Below are 16628 nucleotides of genomic sequence, written 5' to 3'. Positions count from 1 at the left end.
ACTTTACTCAGTTTTGACTCTTATTTCTACTCTGATTAGTTAATATCAAGAAATGTATAAATCTACAGTGAAAAAAGTTCCCTGAAAGATGTGTACTAAAATATTTTGCAGAAATAATCTATTATGTAAGAACCCAGGCTGCGTTGTAGCAGTATTATGGTGCTTCTTCTCACTTTGTGTCTGCCTCTAGGTAAAATGCCAGGCCAGAAATTCAGAAATTCCCTGAATTTCTTTCCAGATTGAGAGATTATAATACAGAAGTTTGATGGTCAAGAGCACTCTTTTAAGGCATGGTCCCATGTGAATGACTTCTATCCTCATGGGTTGTACGGATTTTTTTTTACTCAATAGAAGTCATGATTTTTACCACCAGAGTGATTGGTTCATGTCCTTCTCATCCTCATGAACTGACAACCATTAGACATCACCACTTATCACAAGGAGAGATGACTGTGTAATGAGTGAAAAAATGAAAGTTTAAGTTCAGTTGTTCTTATCTTCAAAATAGATGGTCTTTACCCGAAATGATTCTTTCTGTAAGACAGAAATTCCATTGCAAAGTAATTACATGGGGACCAGCAAAATAGGTCCCTGTGTTCTCCCCAGGATTCCAAAAATTATAATCATACTAAGAAAGAGAATGTTTATAATTTATTTTTTTTAAACGAGCCAAGTTCTGTGATTAGTGGTAATTCTGATATGTTTTATCACCATGAATGGGATAAGAGTACTACTATATAACTGTTTTTAATTGTATGAAGAATCATCTTTTATATCAAGTTTATTTGTGAGGATAAGGCCATCATTACTCAACCTAACTTTGTTCTGTTTGGACACTGATTTAGCATTAAAACATATGACCACTTCCCTGTGCACTTATATTTAGTTGCTAAGAGGTTATATTGAGATAAATCAGCATTCGGTGCCTTTTTAGAACTTTAGAGGAAAGATGTCATAAATTCGGGGTCCTCCATCTCTGCACCTATTAGTTTCGGGACCTCAGACAAGTTAATTAATTTTTATTTGTTAGCCATGGTTCTTTCATTTGTAGTTGGGATAATGCAGATTCTATATCCCATGTAGATTTTTTTTAACTATTAAATGAGATAATTAATTTTATGTGAATCACAGTTACAGTAGAAAGTTCTCAAAAGGTAAAATCGGTGATTTTTAAGTCACCTCAAATTATTCTAAAGGAGATATAAAGTAAGATATCAAACAGTGGGGACTGTTACTGGGAACGGCATCATCCTTGAGAGAAGTGTGAGACTAGAGTTTCTAAAATATAAAAGCATACAAGTTGGTTAAAAATGTGATCTGAGGAAAATTCATATTCTAACTAACCAGTCATCAATACAGTACATAGAAGGGTACAAAAACCTTGAATTTATAAGCTCTTATGTGCCAATTTCCTGGCAAAAATGTATTATGGGAAATTTAAATTTTAGATATTCTTAAGAAGACGAACTATTGGATGTCTAAGGTGCTTTTCCAAAGAGGTCCAATTACAAGACTCTAGTCACTCTAAGTCTCCTTTAAGCTACACATGATAGGACATTGTCAGCCCATCAAGCATTTGGTGAATAACCCACAGATGTACATTGGTTGGAAGTTTGCTTTTTGTTTTGTTTTCTTTTTAGAGGATGTGTTCTTTTTAAATGGTTTTGTGACAAAGTAAATTAACATTACTGAGGAAAGTAGGTGTATATTTTCTTAATTCCTCGTGTCAGTTTAAATTAATTTAATGTTGGTATTGTCTGACACTGACTTGGTTTACATTTATTATGGTCATAATATTAGAAATTGTACTTCTCAAAAATAACTTTCCAAATTCCATAAGATGTGAAAGCTGTAACTTGATGATAAGAATATTTATAAAATATTAAAGTGTAACTTGTACCTGTGACAATCTATTGCAATTCCAATTATTAAAATAAAAGATGTTTAACAATTATATCTTAAAATAGAAGAGTGAAACACTTACTTTTGAAATGAGAAGGAGAATATTACGAATATTTGCTTGAAACAATGCCTGAAAAGGGTTAAGTTTGGAAATAACTTGTTTATGATCTTAAAAGTTCCTGATATTCTCTTTGAGAATTTTCCACCAGTGTTCCCTAGCATATCTTATATTTCCTTAGCCTGTGTGAGTCTCCTTTTTATATTTGCAATGGAAACAACATGAGCTCAAAAGCACACTTTTTCAGGTTCATTCCATTTTCCATAATACTACTTCAGCGGTGTCAAAGAGACTCATTAAATGAAAAATTGTTTTGTGGAGTTTCTATTGTGGTTTGTACTCTGTTCTTCTCCAAAGATGTATTTATATTTTTGTATATCTGTGTTTGTAGACATTTTTATATTTCTTACCAATTTAATTATTGTTCAGTTATCATCATCGGTTTTTTGCTCATTTTTAAATTTATTTTGGTTCTAACTTTTCTTACCATATTTACTTTAGAGGGCTTAATACAAAACAATTTGAATTGTAGTCTCTTATATGTGTGTGTGTATGTTTTAGGTTTATATATATGTGTGTGTATGTATATATATATGTGTAATTAGATTTTTTACAAATTTTTCATGGCTTCTTTAAAGCTATAGTACTCAACTAGGAGTACCTGGCTGGCTCAGTCAGAAGAACATGCTACTCTTGATCTTGAGGTCATGAGTTCGAGTGCCATGTTGGGTAGAGAGATTACTTAAATAAATAATTATTGAACTTAAAAAAAAAAGAACCTGTGGTACTTAACTTATTGATAAGCATTTAACAGATGTTTAGTGAATGCTAAGGTGTATCTCAATTTCCATATATTATGAAGCCTTCTGGAGACCTATGTGTAATAATATGGTGAAATCACATTGGGGTGTTAGTTCTGATACAGAGAATATCAGATATATAACAAACTGAATATCTTAAACTTTTCAGGTAATTGATAAAGTATATAGATTTATTTAACACATTTCATGTGCTAGTCATTAACACATACTTAAGTATTATGACATTTAATATAAAATAGATTTATAATAATAATTTACTATTAAACATTGGATTGATTGGATCAATTCAATCATTTAATAATATTATTTAATAATAATAATATAACACAATTTGAGAAGAACATTTTGGAACTGCCCATTCTTTTCCTGATACTCTAAAATCTTGCAGAAATGCTAATTTGCAATATAGAATTCAACTGAAAAAAAACTTTTATGGTCTAGAGAGATACATTTAAAAGTATTTATTCCTTTCTACCTCAAACACAGCACTGGGGATCCCTGGGTGGCGCAGCGGTTTGGCGCCTGCCTTTGGCCCAGGGCGCGATCCTGGAGACCCGGGATCGAATCCCACATCGGGCTTCCGGTGCATGGAGTCTGCTTCTCCCTCTGCCTGTGTCTCTGCCTCTCTCTCTCTCTGTGACTATCATAAATAAATAAAAATTAAAAAAAAAAAACAGCACTAACCTAGTGCCAATGAGATTATATCAAATTTAATTTTATTAACAATTATTTGAAAGCCTTCAGGTCTCTTAAAAGTAAGTACCATCGTGGGTTGTTCATTCAGCTATAAATTCTGGATTGTAATTTTATTCTGTATTATGATGTCACAAGTGAAAGAAGATCTGGCTTTAAGTAAAGAATGGGCCACTAATTGGTTGTATGACTTTAAATTCTTTCTGCCCAAGTTTAAACACTAGGAGACAAGGATATATCAGCCCACTCCTTTCTATGCTGCTTATGATCCATGAGCTAATCTATATGAACAAAATTCCTTATGAGCTTGGAATTCCATTAATTCAAAGTATCATTATTAGAATAATCATTATTATATTTGGCAAATTTTCTGTCTAGTTCCTAGTCTGTTTCAGTTTGTTTAGCAGGGATGATTGTACAAGAAATAATTTGTTTTTGAATGACTATAGGAATGTTTATGGAAACATGTTGAGATTGTAAACTAACTTCCAAACCATTTAACATATTCCTATATGCTCATTGTGTTTATTCGACATATGTATACTTGCAAATCCATGTATCAGATGCCTGTGAAAATAAAACCAAAGACAAGGAAGATTCCGATATGAGCATCTTTCCTTTATAGTATAGTTGGCTTCCAAAACTCAGGCTCTCTTTCTTACCTGCTCCGGTGACCTTCTGGATTAGAGTTTCAGAGAAACAACCAGAGGTAGTAGCTGTACAAGACAGCAGCTGGGACCATACGGATCTCAGCATCCTGCCTTATGGCCATTATCTTTGTTTCTATCTTTATGCTGCCACTATGTCTCCTTCTTGCGCTCTCCCTGCATCCTCTCCTTGCTGCCTCCTCCTCTTCCTGACTTCAGCTCCCATTGCCCCTTGTAACTCACCCTCCCTCCTTCTTCATTTTTCTCTATTGATAGAAGATGAAACAAGATGCCCTAATTGGGAAATCTTTTAAAAACTATTTTTTAAAGTGTGTGCAGCCACACAGCTACCATTCCCTAATTCCCATAACTACTGTTAACAATATAAAAAATTATTTCTTGTGTACTTTATCAATTAGACTGCGTTAAATTGTAGGACCTGTAATCGCTGAAAAAATAGACATTTAAAATTAAACGCAACAACTTTCTTATGTTTCTGTGTAGGAATAGGTTGTTGCTGTAATAAAAAAAAAAATTATTTGAGGCTAAAGACAGGGAAGAGTAGTGAGTAATATCCTTCCCCCTTCCCCAACTGCTGAAAAAGAAAATCATGTCAGCATCAAGTCATTTTTGCCACATCCCTTATTAACAGCTTTTTCAGGGTGGGTCATAATTCTGTGTTTTGTTAGTGTCTTAACTCCATAGTGACATGCTTAAATCTTATTCCATGTTGATTTTGTTGTATATATACGTTTATTTTTAGGATAGCCTGTGAATGATGGAACCCATTATTAAGTTATTATCAACTTTGTCAAAAATGTATAAGCTTTCAATGAAGAGTACATTTATTAATATAAGAAGGTTAATAATTGGTGTTGCTGTTCGGAATATGTGCAAGGTGTCTCACTGTGTATGTCTAAAAAAGTAAACTTACTGTCTGCCTGTCGCCAGAAAAAAAAAAAAAAAAAGTGGGACCTAATCAAACTGCTATGGGGTCAACCCTTGTGGTTTTAAAGGCCCTTAATGTTGTCCAGCTGCAAAATAAAAGGAATTGGGAGGGGAAGTTGGAAGGAGTGGAGGGGGTTGGGGGGGAATGTGTGGAAAAGAACAGGGAGTCTGGCTTTTATTTTTTTTTTTTTAAAGTGAGTTCAGTGCCAGCCTGGACATTGGCTGTGCAGACTATTGAGCCATTGTCTGCTCCATTTCCAGAATAGCCCCCAGTTAATCACTTCGGCTTTGAAGGGAATTTCCTCGTGGAATTCTCCACAGAAAATCTAATCAACTGACCTGCCCTCTCAACAATGGAAGGCTTTTTTTTCTCTCTTTCCCTTATTGGGGCGGGCTCTGTAATGTAGCCTTTTGTGCAGAATGAACCCTCCCAGTAGGAGTGGAGAGCGAGTGTGAGTGACTGAGTGTGTGTGTGTGTGTGTGTGTGTGTGTGTGTGTGTGAAGAATGCACACTATCTCGTGTTGGTGAGTGTGTGCTTACTCCCTGACCAGATGCTGCGGTGCACGGGGCAGCCACCATCTCTGCATGCGTGTCTGTGTAAGTGTCTTTCTCTGTGTGTGTATGTGCCTCTGTCATTTCATGTCAAAGGTACATTACCTGATTACCTTCCTCGCCTGCCAGATTTTTATCTAGATAATTGGAACTGCTATGGAGGCTGTGCCTTGCCAGCCAGCTTAGGATCTGTAAAGCCATAGTTTGTCCACCTTGTTATCTGTGGCTGCCTGGGCAGAGGAAATTAAAGAGATCCACAGCCAGGGGAGCGCTTCCCACCCTTGCCCTCCCCGGCAACCCCAAACAGGACAGTTTGTTAGCACCATCTTTTTTGTTTCCATTTTTTTGGTTGGGTCTGGGTTTTGGGTTTTTGTTCCCTCGTGAGCGTGTTATTTTGGCATGTGGATACCTGTTCCCCTCCACATCGCACGTCGTGGTTTATGGAGTTTGGAGCTGAGGAAACTTTGGTCGGGTTGCCAGGACGTTCGCACCACTTTGTGGAAAGCACGAGCTAACAGTGAGACCGGCAGAGTGAGTGACAAGTTGTTTACAGGTTTCCTTGAAGGGGCCTCTGCTATATTTCAATCTGTCAAAGTTGCTTTTCTTCCCTCAGAACAATGCCTGATTGTTGTGTGTGTGTGTGTGTGTGTGAGTGTGTGTGTGTGTGTGTGTTTCCGTGTGCGCACGGAGAGAGCCTGGAAAGGGGTGAGAAGGAATAACAATTCTTTGTGTAAAAAAGGATATTACCAACATTTAATTTTTTTTTGCCTAATTAGTTAATAAATGCAGTTTACTCATGGTCCCCTTAGTGTACAGATTTCTCTTTTTAACCAGCAGCAAATGCATTTAAAAAAAAATCATACTGTTTCGTGTGTGTGTGTGTGAGCGTGTGTGTGTGTGTGTGTGTGTGTGTGTGTGACTTTTATTATTTAGAGGAGAGAGAGTATGGGAGACGTGTTAAATGAGTTGACTTCTCACATTCGGTGATGTCTAGAAGAGAGAATTAAAAGGAAAGGACGGGCACCCTGAGGTTGTCTAGTGCCTTGCAGCCGGAGCGTGCGGCTCGAGGAGGGGGGAGCCAGCCAGACCCCGCTGCTGGAAGTGCGCTACCCCTTTAAGAGACTGGTCAAGGAGTCCTAGGAGAGGGAGAGGAGGGTGGGGGGGAGAGGGGGAGAGAGAGAGGGAGAGAGAGAGAGAGAGAGAGAGAGAGACAGAGAGAGAGAGGGAGGGAGAGAGGGAGTGAGGGAGAGAGAGAGAGAAGAGAAGAGAAGAGAGAAAATCAATTGGTTTAGAAGGTTTGGACTCACTTGACAGGTTCAGTTGGAGACGATCATAGGTGGCTGCTGTGACAAAGGGAAATTGTGCTTTTTCCAGCATGCTTACTGACCCTGATTTACCTCAGGAGTTTGAAAGGTGAGTACAGTTTTCCCCCCTAATATATTGAAGTGCAACTCTCATTTTACAGTCATCTCTGAGTCAATTGGAAGATGCTTCCCTAAAACGTGTTTGTTACAAAAGCTTTTAGCTGGTGCTTCTGCAATCTTGTTAGCTGATTTTTGTTGCGATTGCCCGGACCAAATTGAACTGATTGGCAAAGTCTCCGAGATCTCTGCTACTAATGTTTTTAAGGTTGTGTCCTATCACAGGAAATTAAATGAACATTAAGCATCTCTCTCCCTTCCACTCGCTGGTTTTCTCTTTCTCATTCACTCTCTTACTTTCTTCCTTCATTGATATTTTTCTCCCCTGTTCACCTTTTTAAATGCTTTTGTGCAGAGTGTTAACCGTTTTCAATATCTCTGTCTTGTAATTTCTGGTGTGACAGAAGGTTTCAGTGATGGTTAAAAACGGAGGCTATAAGTTCCTATTTGATCCTTCCGTAAAACTTTGGAGGCTGCTTAGTAAAGCACATGACCTTTTGTTGATAGAAGAGAGTAGATTTAAAAAAAAAAAAAAGGAAAAGAAAATTTAACATCATAGCAACGCATCAGTATATTTATTACTCGAAATGTCAAGAAAAGGGAAATGGGGATGATCCCTTTCTAAGTTTTAGTAGCTACTCTCTGTGCTAGTTGTCGTAAACTAATTTTGATTTACTGTATTTTTCCCTTTTGCCATGATGGGAATAAGTGTATTTGTAATTAAGTAGTTCCTATTTAAAGAAATATGTGCAATACCCTTCCATTTGATGTTGTTGCAAGTAAAACAGGGCTTTGAAAGAATTTTAGCCCTCTTCATGTTCCTATAAGTACACATTGCAGTTTTTAAATTTGAGTTCTTATCCCAGCATAAGTTCATTTTTTGGAACTATAAATAGAATTTTGTTTGCCATTAAAAAGAATTCAAACTTTGTATTCTGTATGGTGAATTAAAAAAAAAAGCTAAAAAAAGCCAGGATGCATGATACCCAGGCTTTTTTTCATTTTCATGAAAGCTACCTTCTGTATAAACATTTGTTGTATCTGACTATGCAATGCAAGCTAGGTGCTAGACCAGCTGGTTAAAAATATGCTAAGTCAAGCTGTTCATCGCTCAAACGACTGAATTTGATATGAAAAGACGAAAAAAGAAAGGACAAAGATTAAAACATTCTAGAAGTGAAGCAGTGGAAGAGAAGAGGGGTATTGAGAATAAAATAATGCTTGAATGTGGTCACATATTAGAGAAGCCAACATCAGATCAAGGAAGAAAGTAAAATAGCCAACATATATACTTTAATACTGTCTTTTTTCTTTCATTTCTTCTCTTCTTCTTCCTCTCTCTCTCTCTCTTTTAATTAGGATGCATCTTCACAAGATAATTCCACTGAATGACTGAGCTTTCTTAACAGTCTTGAATTAATTTTTTCAAAGTTCTATATATTAACTCTTTAAGATAGTTAGCTTTTGTTCGGAAATATAGCCTATTTCGTACGTAGATATTGAAGTTATTTATATTGGACATACTAATTCTGAATGCTGCAATCTGTTAATATACCAGAGTAAGTTTTCTAGCATGTACAGAGTAGCACATGATTATCTTCAACTCTATACTTTTTGAAAATAAAACTCTGAATCTGATTTGTAAGCCAGTTAACAGACTGTTCTTATAAAAAGGTAGTTACATATTAACAGGCTGTAACCTATTTCTCTATATAGGCAGGCTTTCCTGCTGTGAACTTTATTTGTATTTTTTCAATTATCTCTTTTAAACTAAACTTTTCCCTTTACTATTCTGATGTTCAAATCTCTTAACATTTTTTGTTTCCTTTTGGTGAGAATTTCTTTTCTTTTCTTTTTTTTTTTTTTGTCACCCCAAAGGCATGCTTTTCTTGCTGGCTAATTAAATAAGCAAGTGATAATCAATAGAGTTATTAGTATAGATAGCATATTTGGAAATATTGGTAGCTAAAATAATTTTTAAATGTCATGCTATATAAAATTTCTTAACAATTTCCCCTGTGGTTGTAATTGGTAATACAGACAAAAAATCTCAGTAATTCATTACTATTTGTTTACATTGAATTTGCACGAGTGACTGTATCTATAGTCACCCACATAGAGTATATGTTGCAGACTAAATATTGAATATTTATATTCTCCAAAGGAAGTATGTATGCTATAACTGCATTATCACATATAGTCAGCTTTTTTTGTCTTTTCAACTATTGCAACTTTCATGAATAAGTAGGTCATTTACACTGAGTGTTAATTTTTATTCTGTTTGCTCACCTGCTATAGATAAGTTGTTCACTCAAACTTAGTCATAAATCTGAAAAGACATCTACGTTTCTTTATGAAATAAAGAAGTTTGTTCTAAAGGATATAAATAAGTGGGTTGGGGTTCTCGTATTTTGGAAGTTTTATGTCATCTTTTTTTCTAACTTCATTGGTGGAGTCCTGTTCATCTTCTTTTATTCTTTCCAACCTGTAGACTATTTTGAACTTTAAGGAATATTCAAAACTTAAATATCATGATCAAAATTTGGATTTAGATTTGTTATGTCTGTATTATCGGCCCTAGAAATGAACATGGTCAATACTGTCAGGCTAATAAGCACTTGTTAAATAATTGAGAAGTAGTAACAGTTTCATTGTCTGTTAAAAAATGTTCAGGAGGTAGAGCAAATTGAACAGTGATTCTAAAAAGTAAAGAAGTAGAAATGTTTTATTTTTAAGCATCCCTGTCATAACTGATTATGATTAATGAAAAACGCAATTCTCAGGTGGGAGCTGAATAGGCAAAGTATTCTCTAAAACATTTTTTGTAAGCAAAGTCTTTACATCATACTATTTAGGGGAAACATAACTGGCAACCTGGTATAAATGTTAGTAAAAGCATCATGAGAAAGAACACTTTGAACTCTCCTAAAATTTTTAAGACAGTGTAATAGATAATAAAAAAAATTCAGACATAAGGTTTTTCCTTTCAGAATACCATCAATTTTTTTTCATATTCCTAGAATGAATAGATTTAAATATTTGCTTGAAATATTAATATTAGCTTGTTTCTGATTAATAAAAAAAGCAATTTTTGATACTATCAATAATATTGTGTTCAATTTATTTCCTTTATATTTATATTTATCCAATTTGGTGATAGTGTAGTAGTTTTATGACTATGCTACTTGTTAGACTTTCTAATCGTTTTAAGTTAGAGGTTTAATTAAAAAGCAAGTTTAAGATGATTGCTTAAGAAGACAGTCTGATAATGTCTAGAATAGGAAAGTTAAGATTGAAGGTAGTGGGATGAAGCAAATTAAGCTTATAGTATCACCTCTTTGCTTCTCTCAAAACGGGTGCAGATAGCAGTCTGTCTATTTTCTGCATGTTGAAAGAAACACTATGGGAGTAAAACCTTCTGCAATAAAAATCTAACTTATTTACTTTCTATTACCATCAAATTTATTTGTGGTCATATTGACTAAAAAAATAGTTTTTTTGACATTAGGAAAAATTTAAGTTTTTTTTTTTTTTTTTTTTTTTGAAGAGAGAAATACGAATCAGGTGCTGTGAAAAGCTAATTTGTAAAATTACCATGAAAAATTACTATTAGCGGGCTGCAAGAATATCTCTGACATTAGCGGTACTTGAATAACCTAAAGTTTGGCCATAGTAGTAAAATATTTATTACCCGTACAGATTTATTTAGCTTAGTTAGAAACTTTATGAGTGATAAGTATATTCAAGTTAGCAGGTAACCTCCAGGTGTGAATCAAAGGAAAGTTATCTGTTCACATCTGTCACCTTATCATAACTGTAAACCTCTGTTTGATATTACATTTTTAGAATGTTCTAATATTTGCCTCTGCTCATTTTATTTATTTTTATTTACTACTACTTTGTAGAGGAAAGGTGCCTACAACTGATTATAGATTTTAATTACTATCTCAATACTTCGCAAATTCATTTAGCTAAGATATTAGTTTAGAATACAGTTCGCCTGAAGTACTGAACTCACTATACTTCTATCACACTTTCCTACTGTCCTAAAGACTTAGCAGGGACCTGACTGATTAGCAAGAACAATTAAGGGTTAAATGTCAGGTGGCACTATGTACTGTTCAGTATTTAGCAGGTTGACAGATATAAAAATGTGTGAATATTATGATTACTTCACATGCTGATGTGTTTTCTTATCTTGTGTTTCTCAAATATAAGCATATGATAACATGATAACGTATTTACCTGTTCTTAGGGAGCTTTTAACTAAAATCTGTGTGTGCATCATACCTGAGAGGCAAATAATAAGACTAACTTTAATGTTTAGCACATTACTCCTCCATAGAATTGGAAGCTATTTCAAATGGATTATGTTCATAATGCATTTAAAAAGCAAAATTACATTCATGGATAAAAGTCTGATCTTTATTGTCTGTTCTTTCCACTATCAATTCTCCAAACACCTAATGAGTATATGTATAATGCAGATGTGTATTATATAGATTAAAAATCTCCCAGTTTTTTCATCAATTATTTTAAAAAGTATAATGGATGGATTTTTGTTTCCTTCATAATTTGGTATTCATTTATAAGTTCAATGAAGTTAACTAACAGCATGGGAAATAAACCAATCTGGATCTCTCTCTTATACTAACTCACATACAGCTTAATGTCAGGTGTCTGACTCAGATGATAGCAGTCAGATAAAAAGATGTTCAAAGATTTAACCAAAATATGAAACATCATCCTTTTAATGGAAAAATTCTGTTGAACAAGAAATGAACTAAAACATAGCAAATGTTTCCTTGCGTCATTCATTCTGTCCTTTCCTTTTCATTGATTGATAGCGTCATCATTTATATTAAATATAAAGCTTGAATGCTGTATAGATGCACATGATTAAATGATATTGCTAGAGAAGAAACAATTAAGGACTGTTAGTATTTTGCTTAAGTGAACTTTAAGAGAATGCTTCCTATTCCTTTATTTTAACCAGGAACTGATAATGGTTCAGGAGAAGACCTTTTATTCTTTCTGATTTCTGTGTTTTCTCCTGCAGTTTGGAAACTGTGTTCCCTTCCCTTTAGCATTATCTATTCTTCTCTTCACTTACTAGTTGAGAGTTCATACATCTCCTCTGGAGATCCTGTGGCGTATGGTTCTGCTTGTCCAATAGGGGGGTGTTGCATTTCTACACATTCAGTATCCTTTTCCCTTGGAGCCTGAGAGTAAAGCCTCAGCAGTACTCCCTGCCTTTGCCAGCCTGAGGAGTCAGAGACTCAAAGTTGTTCCCAGCTCTTGCGCCTTCATTGTAGAGCTGCATTCTGCTCAGTGGGCTGCCGAGAAGGACCAGACCGAAACAAGATTTAGAAGAATTCTGGTGAGAACTGTTTATAGGGATATGGTATTTTAAAAGAATGTGGTAAACAAACAGAATTGTGGCATAAACAAAGATAATTAGCATAAACAATGTCGTTTTAGGACAGGTGGTTTAAAAAAACAAACAAAACAAAAAACCCAAATATGAACCCAACTTGAATGCTGCCAGTTTGGAACCACTGAACCTTAATCTGTACTTCATGAGAATTACCCAGGTTTGTTGATAAACTTGTTAACATGCTTTTTCTGTTTCTTTTGTATCATTTTCCGGTCATTATGCCCTTTTGTCACTCAGCTTGAAAGTAATTAATCTATTACAAGGTAGTTTAAGGACTTTTACCCATAAAACATGACAGAAGGAAAATTAAAAACAAAAGCTTGTAGATGTTCATAGGCATTTGAAGTCAGTGTTGAACCTTAGATCAATTCAAACCTGAACTCGTCTCATTGTGTTTTAAATCTTTCTTTTATCTAAGTAACATTTCAGTCACTTGGCTCTTCAGTGTTAATACATTTACTTTTGTCTTGCCTTAAAATTTCAGAGTTTTGTTTTTCTTTTTTTCTTTTTTTTTTTTTTTTTGCTATGCCTGAATCATCACTTGCGTTATATGTTTATTTCTAAGTGTTGCTTATTTTTTCTTCCTATTTTTCTCTGTAACTTAGTGAAGATGGTGTAGCAGTATATATCTAGCTGGGGATCAAAGATGCTAGTTGTTGTGAACCATGTTATCTAAGGCTGCTATGCCGTCATGATAAATTTTTGTCTGGAGACATTTAGGTTTATTACTAAATGACATTTTTTCTTAATGTCTTATACTGAAATATTTTGACTTTGTTGAAGTGTGGAGTGTGGTGAATAGAAAGCTGTTTGTTTTTCTTGCGTTAGGGACCAAAGTTTTTTTTTTTTTTTTTTTTTGGTAAAGCTAAAAAGATTTTTTTTTTCTCTTCATTTTCTCATGGAGAATGGGGAACAGGAATTCAAAGTAGGTACCTCTGGTATTCTGTAGCCCTTCTCTTTGCTGAAACGAAAGCATTTGTGAATGAGTTTTGGTTTCTTGGAGTTATAAAAATGTGTGTAAACTAGTAAACCATGTCTCATTCATGCGCTATGGAGCTTTCTCGTACTTCAGGGACAAAAATAATTTGGCTACTAACGAATTAGGGCTACCTGCCAGTGCCAACACATACTGTAGGTAAGAGGAACACTATAAAGGAAGGCTGCTGGCAGCGAATCCATTGAAACTTTCATATGTAACAGCGTTCTATTTCTGCTCTTCACATCTTTGAAAGAATGTGTTTTTTAGAAAAGAAAATGTTGAGAAACAGAAAATATGATCTTTCTTAAAAATATATTAGTAGCTTCGTTTGTAATATTTCTCATAGTGTAGATGCATGGAGTTTTACTGTGTCCTATGCATAGGTGCCTTCCCTACCCATTCTAGTCATTTCTGTCACATGGAAACCTAAGAATCAGATGCACTGAGAATAGATGTGACATGAAGAGATGAAATTCACTGTGAGGGGGGAAAAAGGCCTGCTCAAGACCCTATAAGGTTTTTATACTGGCAGTTTAAGAGAGATCAGTTGGGACACAGAGAAGCAATTTTATAAATGAGTGTTCTCTCCTTAAGGGCTTCAGGGACACTGCTGAGAAAGGAAGGGAAAGAGTTAACTTGCTCTGCTTGTGGATATATGTATATGTTTTAACCTAGTAGTAAAAGAAGACACAGGCCCAAATAGTGTTTTGTTGGTACGTTTTTAATCAAAGTTTATTTTAAAATGTAGTAAATGATTTCCTTTATTACTAATTTTGGTTTTGTTTTTATATTAATTAGGATCAAGAAACCCAGGAGGTAGTTTGGGAGCTGGCTATAGAACTTTTACATACGATCCGTTGAGTTGTCATTTTACACAATTTTGTGTTTATCTAAGAAAAGAACATTGTAATGAAAAATAAGCACAGATATTGAAAAGAAATAGCGTTCACATAAGAAGACAAAATGAAAAAAAAAAAGTAATGCTTTATTTATGCTATATTATTTCACTCACAGTTCCTATAGGCTGTTTGGCAAAGTTCTAAAACATTTTTATTCTCATTCTGGAGTTAAGGTCTTACTTGTTTGCCTACAATTATTTCTTTTGGTTATTTACCTGGGCCAGAGTTTGTTGGGCAATAATTTACAAAGTCCAAAGACTTTATTTTTACTCTTTTCCTGGTGTCTCTTTGTTTCACACCCCCCACCCCTTATTTGCTGTTGAGTTTCATCATATGTTTGAAAAGACTTTGCAGGAATATGTCACATAAAATTAACGGTTGCTATTTCTTTCCTTCTTTTTCACCTGTACTACAAGAGATCTATGTTGAAGATTTGTTAAGATAGTAGAGAAAGAAATGAGCTGGTGATCAAACTATTCAATTTCTGATTCACTTATTAATTCAACTTTGACCTTGAATAAGTGATAACTGAACATACAATATCAGGCTCAGATTGTCATCTCTCCCATAATATCAGCAGGATGTGAAGAAAACTTTTATGTAATATTCCAAGTACCATAATCAAACAACACCTAGGAGTAGAAAAACAAAGGTAACAATGAATGCTATTTCTGAAGCTAGAACTTCTTTTCCCTCCAGCCCTAGACATAGCTAGACTCTGGGAAATAGAGGAAAATGTATTGTTTTTAGAGCCCTAAGGATGATGGGATATAAATATGGTGGTATAATTGTTTCTAAAAATTTAAAATTACTGGAAAAATAAAATGGATCTAATTCAACCTATACAGTTTAGGAATATTCAGTGATTTAAAAGCATTATTTTAGGGAAACAAAAGCATATCCAAAAGATCCCAATAGCAATTTAAAGAATCAAAGTGAAGGAGAAGAATATATTGACTTTTATAAGTAAACTAAAAAATAATTAGGAGTCACCAACATTTCTCTGAAGAATATATGTAATAGTATCCCAGCCTTAAAAATCTGAAGGTAGTATTGTCGTGCATATTGAAGGGAAAATTTGAATTCAAGAAGATTGGTAGTTCAAGATATGCTTGAATAAAATTTGGGGATATTTGAGATTTTGGATAGAAATGAGGAGGTTGATGTTAAGAGGCCTAAGGTATACATAACAAATGAAAAAAAATTTGTGAGTTTTGAATATTTCTCCTAACACAAAGAACAATATCCTCCTTTGGTGGTAAACATTTATATTTGTCAGTATCTTCACTGACTTTTTTAAACTAAATCATGGAAAGTATAATTAGCTGGGTGTAACATCTCAAGTTCGAGTTGTCTCAGACTCCCCTATAGACTGAGAAGAAGTTTTGTGTCTTAGTGTATGTATCTGTAAAATGTAAAGGTGGGCCGGATAATTTCTAAAATCTCTCATCTTTAAAATTTCATTACCTTGAATTCCATTTGAAAGATCCCTAGCTCCTTACTCTAGTGGTCAGAATCCTTGCATTTATGCAATTGTTTGGAGCCAGAGGTGCTCATATAACCAGCCTTGACAAGTGGAAACACTTCACAGTTTACCTGTAAGTTGAATGGTATTATGCAGGAACAAGTAACCATAGTATATTTTAGGAGTTTTAAAATCTAAGTATTATCTATAATTCTTATTTAAGATTAAGTTCTCAAATTTGTTATGAACTCTTCTGAAGCTGAATGTTTCAAAAGTAAGATTCCTATTTTATGTGGTTGAAACTCTCAGGTGCATCAGATCACCATCCTCAACTATTACAAATATCATGAAAAATAAATTATATATGGATTATTGAAGAAGGAACGAATATAAAAACCATGAGACTGGCCTTTTTAGGTCAAAGAGCTGAAAGTATTTATAAGCATAGGATAAAAAGGGGGGGAAGCTAGAAAGTAGAGCATCAGGACAACATAGGGGCTTATGGACAGTATATCTTTAAATGAATAATAAAACTCTGGGTAGGAAAGTGGCAAAATTAACTAAGATTACAAACAGCTGGTCCAAAGTAAGTTCCCAAAATAAATTAGGCAATATTAGTATCATGTCAACCAACCTTATATGCATTGGTTGGGGGCTGGCAATTTCAAGAAAAGAAATGTTAAACTCTAGGAAGCAAGAAGTGGAGGAACAAACAACGAAAAATGTACTTAAAAAAGCTATATTATCTGAAAGGGCAAGCTTCACATATTGTTAATATGTTACATTCGGCAGATTGTGTGTTTGG

The 16628-nt window shown here is 34.5% G+C and overlaps 1 protein-coding gene across 13 annotated transcripts in view; it reads left to right on the top strand.

Moving 5' to 3' along the window:
* SOX5 (SRY-box transcription factor 5) overlaps positions 1-16628 on the top strand; it is a 999299-nt gene that overhangs the window by 588486 nt on the left and 394185 nt on the right. For 4 of the 13 annotated variants that reach the window (XM_055318833.1, XM_055318822.1, XM_055318821.1 and 1 more), the window contains exon 1: positions 6914-7035. The exons of 7 other annotated variants lie outside the window; for them this stretch is intronic. In XM_055318833.1, the coding sequence (XP_055174808.1) occupies positions 6998-7035 (38 nt within the window). In that variant the 5' untranslated portion in view covers positions 6914-6997. Of the gene's footprint in view, positions 1-5630; positions 5668-6913; positions 7036-12321; positions 12424-16628 lie in introns of those variants that run through there. 2 more of the 13 variants (XM_055318832.1, XM_055318831.1) reach the window with 2 other exon arrangements.

The sequence above is a fragment of the Nyctereutes procyonoides genome, unplaced genomic scaffold, assembly GCF_905146905.1.
Source record: "Nyctereutes procyonoides isolate TBG_1078 unplaced genomic scaffold, NYPRO_anot_genome, whole genome shotgun sequence".
NCBI lineage: Eukaryota > Metazoa > Chordata > Mammalia > Carnivora > Canidae > Nyctereutes > Nyctereutes procyonoides.
Note: the sequence above shows the minus strand (reverse complement) of the source record. Positions and strands in the feature narration are given on the sequence as shown.